General features: G+C 53.1%; 1 protein-coding gene across 1 annotated transcript; it reads right to left on the reverse strand.

Annotated features, from left to right (window-relative positions):
• Positions 1-1,067: 1,067 nt before the first annotated feature.
• On the reverse strand, positions 1,068-2,519 carry b3gnt9 (UDP-GlcNAc:betaGal beta-1,3-N-acetylglucosaminyltransferase 9; the record flags this gene model as incomplete). The annotated part of the gene is made up of 1 exon (XM_080539529.1): positions 1,068-2,519. One exon carries the CDS (start codon positions 2,517-2,519, stop codon positions 1,068-1,070), a length of 1,452 nt encoding a protein of 483 aa, XP_080395655.1.
• Between the last annotated feature and the right edge of the window lie 3,482 nt (positions 2,520-6,001).

The raw sequence follows: 6,001 nt of genomic DNA on the forward strand, positions 1-6,001 counted from the left end.
AGTCATGACTGTCGTCGTCGTTTTCAGTGCAGCTCGTCGATCAGTATCAGGGGCTCCCACAGTCCTTGAAACTCCTTGAAAGTTTTTAAATGTCGTAGAGTTTGTTGTGTAGGAAGTTGAACCCTTTAGTTCGTAGGTGCACATCATAACATCAGGAGTGTGTAAACTATAAGGACTGCTCCTCTCATGAAACTAAATAATTGGTTCCATCTGTAGGAAGCTTCCCCCCCGGAGTGTGTAACAGTATAATGAGTCCCCCAGGGACTTCCTGCCCTAGCTCCAGCTCACGTGCCGCAGGGCATCGTCTGACACACACACACACACACACAGGTCCATTTACCTTTCTCTCTATGCATTCAATTGCGCAACAACATAAACTTCGTAAACATAAACAACATTGTTCATTTCTCTGTGCCAACATTAAAGGAATAAGGGCTAGTTGTATCCTAGTGGATAGTGAGTTGTTCTGGTGATCAGAAGGTCAGAGTTTAAATCACACCTGGGAACACCATCACTAGTGAGCCCTTGAGTAAGACCTTGCGACACCACCACTAGTGTGTCCTTGAGTAAGACCTGGAAACACCACCACTAGTGAGCGCTTGAGTAAGACTCCAGGGAGAATGTCCCTGGAATCTCTAATTGTGAGCCGCTTTGGATAGAAGTGTCTGTTAAAATGTAAAACTAACCCTAAAACCATTGGCTGGGCCGGGTATAAACGCAGTACAACCATTTAAACACTAATCACTATGGCCCAAGTGTTTAAGAAAAAACATGAGAACGAGGAGACATTAAAGTATTACTTTTGTGGGGGGAAAAGCTGGTGAATCTATCATAGTTGTAAAGTTACTAGCCGGTGAATCTACCATAGTTGTGAAGTTACTTGATAAAGTAACTTTGGTCTCAGCCTGTCCTGCTTGTGTTTCACAGTATGGTCCCTCTGATCTAGGGGAGGCTACTGGAGGTAGAAATCGGAGGACTGGCTCATTATCAATATCAACGCATGAGATGGAATCAAACACGTTTCTACCTCGACCGGCCTCCGCCGCCTCCTCTGACAATCTCAACACTCAATGCTTCACAAACACTTTCCCAACAGCGTAGTCTGGCTCCGTCACCTCCTCCTCCGCCCCCTCTCCCCCCTGGTTCCTCCCCCTCCACCTGAAGGGCCCCGGGGTGGGCAGGGGGGGGCGGGCCAGGTTGCGGTGGCAGCTGAGCTGCGGGTCGTGCAGCAGGTTCCACATGAGCCAGATCTGCGTGGGTGTGAGGCTGTGGACGACCATCAGCTCCCTGTAGAAGCACGGCTCGAACACCTGCAGGTGCGGCGCGGCCGACGGACGCACGATCCCGAAGGTGCGGAACCCCTCGTGGCGCTCCGGCTTCAGGCCGATCCTCTGCAGGCACATCCCCAGGAAGACGTCGTCGATGGGGAACAGCTCCACCTGCTGGCAGGACGCGGCGAGGCGCAGGGCCGTGTGCCCCGACATCACGAAGCCGCCGCCGCCGGCGTAGGACGGGTACACCCCCCCTCCGTACACGGACTCTGGGACGTAGTACTTGCTGTTGCGCCGGCGGATCGGCTTGGCGTGGAAGATGATGTCACCCACGAAGAGGTCGTCGGACGTCCTGCGTCCGCGCAGCATCTCCAGGATGTTATCCACGTTGACGTAGACGTCCGCGTCGCCCTTGAAGATGAAGTGGACGTCGGGGCAGCTGGCGTTCACCCAGTTCAGGAAGTGCGTCTCCTTCAGTGTCAGGTTGAAGAAGGTGTCGTCGAAGTCCCACAGGAGGACGTCCCTGAAGGCGTGACTCTCGTAGGCCAGGAGGCGGTCCCACAGCGGCAGGGCGGTCCGGTTCCGGGGGACGCCCAGCAGGAAGACTGTCTGCACAGTCACGCCGCCGGGGAGCGAGCCCTCGCGGCCCCAGGTCCGACGCACCACCTGGCGCTTGTCGAAGTCTGCCGCCACCGACTTGACGGCGATCAGCAGGTAGAGGGGGGCGTCGCCCCGCCCCCCCTGGCACTTCTCCGGCTGGTCGATCAGCAGGTTGAAGTGGCGGTTGTCCTTCTCTCTCAGGTACCCCTGGAAGTCAAACGGGGGGCGTGTCGGTCCCACAGCTGCTGCAGCCGCCGCCGTCGAAGACGTCTTCCCACGTCCCCCTGCGTCCTTCTGCTTGGCCTTCCCCTGGGCCCCTCTGGTCTTAGACGGAGGTTTAGGAGGCTTGGACTGGGCTTTAGCCTTGGACTGGGTCTGAAGTTTAGATCCTTGTTCCTGTTTCAGCGGGGGGTTCTCCTGCCGGCACCGTGGCCGGTCGGGGCCCGTGGAGGGGGCCTGGGGTGCCCCGCCCTGCCTCCGGGCCTCTGGAGGGGCTCCCAGCAGAGCCCTGGAGCTGGTGGAGCCCTGCTGGAGGCCCCAGGGGTCCCAGGTGGGGACTAGGCCCTGGTGGGCGTAGAGGAGCAGGCAGAGGAGGCCCAGCAGCAGCAGGGTGCACAGGACCTCTCCCTTCACACGCAGCCTCCGCATCCTGGACCACTGGACCACTGGACTGAACAGGACCACTGGACTGAACGGGAGCAGAGAAGCAGACCACAGGACTGAACAGGGCCACTGGACCACAGGACTGAACTGGGCTTCCTTTCTCCAATGGACACCAAGTTCCTCTCAGGCGTACGCCGTGGAGGGGGGGGGGCCTGTTTACGGTGGGGGGTGGGTGTGTCTACCACTCAGGTCCCAGGGGAAGACCCTCCTCCTCAGAACTCAGAGGGGATTCTGGGAGGGCTCTCTCCTCAGTGCGTGGTCTCCCCATCTTATCTCCAGGAGTCGCCTGGAACAGGAAGTGAACATCACAGGACAGGAAGTGAACATCACAGGACAGGAAGTGAGTGGAACATTGGTTAACATGAGAAGCAGAGAAGAAGTCAAGTGTAGTTTGTTACACTAAGCCCTATTTGACTAATTTCTGCCTAAAAAGCAGACCCAAACTAAACTGCTTCAAACATCAGAAATATGATGATCAGATGCAACGGCAGGATGTCATTTGATAGGTAACACCTTGACGTTTGTGTGGATATGATCAGATCATAATTCAGAATAACTTACTACACATGACAAGGAGATGAGGTAAACAATAATGAAATTAATAATTAAAGCCAATTATGGCTTAAGAGGTTTGGTTTGGTTAAGTGTGGTTTCACTTTGTTATCTTAAATATTGTTTTTAAATTGTAAATGTTCCTTGTGTATTAAAGCCCCTACATTCATCGTTATTGATTGATATTGTGAAATATAGAAGTGCTTCTAACGGTTAAAGCGCATAAATCACTCAATGTATTCGTTTTAGGGCCGGTTTCCCAGCCCTGGACTAAATCACACTTTCAATGTAAAATCTCCATTGAAGATTCAAGATGCTTTTTTAGTCTAGGATTAGTCTGTGAAACCAGCTCAGAGACTTTCAGACCATTCCTCATGTCATGCCATGCATTACACTGAGCCTGTCCTCCGAGTTCTACCTCCACCAGCCTCCCCTGGACTCCGACACGGCTATAGGAGGCTGTTCCTCTACCAGACACAGCCTCTCTCTGCATGTTCACTACAACACCAACTACCTTCTCCAAGTGTTCAAACGTCACCTCACAAGTTAATAGAGGAAATGAAACAAACTGTTCCGAGTCTGAACAACTCCATAAATGTCTTTAATCCCTAATTCGGTAACGTCACCCTGGCGGAGGGAGGCGTGTCCGGTAATGTAGGCCTACGGTACATACTAGGATACTAGGATACACTACATACTAGGTACATACTAGGAGAACACGGTGTTCCCGGTGCCACAGACACACGCCTTGAAATTCACAAGATGAATCTTGAATTTTAATCTTTAACTATTTGTATTTGTGATGTTACTGACTGTGCTGAATATGTTTGACTTGTCATGTACCTGTCTATTCCTGTTCTCGCCATGGAATGTCATTGCTTTGAGTATTGAGAGAAGCGCTATTCAAAATAAATGTATTATTGTTATTATTGTTATTATTATTATTATTATTATTATTATTATTATGAAAGTCTAGTCTACTGGTCACCATGACAATACAGTTGAAACCAATTAATCTCAACAAAAAACTCTACATAACGTGTAACCGTGGAGCATCAATGTTTAAAGTTTGTAAAGCGTATGTTTGTAAAGCGCCTTTGAGTGTCTAGAAAAGCGCTATATACGTCTAATGTATTCTTCTTATTATTATTATTATTTAAACACAACTTTCTAACCCAGACAGATGTTGACGCGTCCACGCCCCCCTCGAGCGGGATGCACGTTCACAGCGTTATGCTTCAAGCTACGATGCTGTGACCTCTGACATTATTGCCATAACGTTATTCGTGCATTATAAAGACAGACAGTGTGTGTGTGCTGTGTGCTGTTATCCGCATGTCTACACGGTACCGTGCATGCATCGGTGAAGGGGGCTGCTTACCGTAAGGAAGAGCGAGCTGTCCCGGGACCTGGGGGCACGCGCCGTCGCAGCCCAACATCTGGTTCTGGTTTAAATCTGCACGGTCAGCTACGGAGAGACAGGACAAGCAGCTCCGAAAACGGATAGAAACTCAAATAAGGACAGCGGCGTTGGATTAGGATACGGGCCGATTCGGTGTCGCGTCGAGATGTAAAGTTTGTCAGAAACGTGCAGCAGAGTTGGGTCAGGGGGGAGGGTTAGGTAGAGAGACTCTCCCCCCTGCCTGGCCCACGTGACGCGGTGTCGGAGTTGGCGGAACCAGCCGCGAGCCAGATGCCAGCACAGCAACCAGAGACGAGATGAGGGGAGGGGGAGGGGGGAGGGGAGAGAGGAGTAGGGGGGAGATGAGAGAGGCAGAGAAGAAGTCACACTTTGTACTTTTATAATGGCGATTGATGTCTCTAGAGTTGAGGATCATATGGGCTGAGCCCCTGGCCGTGTGTGTGTGTGCGTGTGTGTGTGAGTGTGTAGGAGGCCATTCAACAACTCTTACACCATAACACTGGTACCACAATGAACACAATACACTCAAACATGAATATAAATTAATTTATTTAGAGTTACATTGTTTTCTGTGACATACACATACACACACACACACACACACACACACACACACTCTCTCAGAGACAACACGTCTATTTACTACAGAAGTAAACACGTCACACTCTGCTGGTTCTGGTCCAGCTCTGGTCCGACTCTGATGAAGTAGTTGTTGTCTTTGGCTACAAAACCACCTTTACAGCTGGACAGCTGGACAGCCTTCCCCTCCCCTCCTTCCCTCCCCTTCTAGGTCCTCCTCTCCTCCCCTCCCCTCCCAGGTCCTCCTCCCCTACCCTCTCCTTAACTCCCCTCATAGGTCGTCCTCCTCCTTCCCTCCCCTCCTAGGTCCTCCTCTCCTCCCCTCTCCTTCCCTCCCCTCCTAGGTCCTCCTCCCCTCTCCTTCCCTCCCTCCCCTCCTAGGTCCTCCTCCCCTCTCCTTCCCTCCCTCCCCTCCTAGGTCCTCCTCTCCTCCCCTCTCCTTCCCACCCCTCCTAGGTCCTCCTCCCCTCTCCTCCCCTCTCCTTCCCACCCCTCCTAGGTCCTCCTCCCCTCTCCTTCCCACCCCTCCTAGGTCCTCCTCCCCTCTCCTCCCCTCTCCTTCCCTCCCCTCCTAGGTCCTCCTCCCCTCTCCTTCCCTCCCTCCCCTCCTAGGTCCTCCTCCCCTCTCCTTCCCTCCCTCCCCTCCTAGGTCCTCCTCCCCTCTCCTTCCCTCCCTCCCCTCCTAGGTCCTCCTCTCCTCCCCTCTCCTTCCCACCCCTCCTAGGTCCTCCTCCCCTCTCCTCCCCTCTCCTTCCCACCCCTCCTAGGTCCTCCTCCCCTCTCCTTCCCACCCCTCCTAGGTCCTCCTCTCCTCCCCTCTCCTTCCCACCCCTCCCAGGTCCTCCTCCGCTCTCCTTCCCTCCCCTCCCAGGTCCTCCTCCCCTGTGTTCAGGGGGTCCAGTAGGAGGAGGTG

The sequence above is a fragment of the Nansenia antarctica genome, assembly GCF_963989245.1.
Source record: "Nansenia antarctica genome assembly, chromosome: 9".
Taxonomy (NCBI): domain Eukaryota; kingdom Metazoa; phylum Chordata; class Actinopteri; order Argentiniformes; family Microstomatidae; genus Nansenia; species Nansenia antarctica.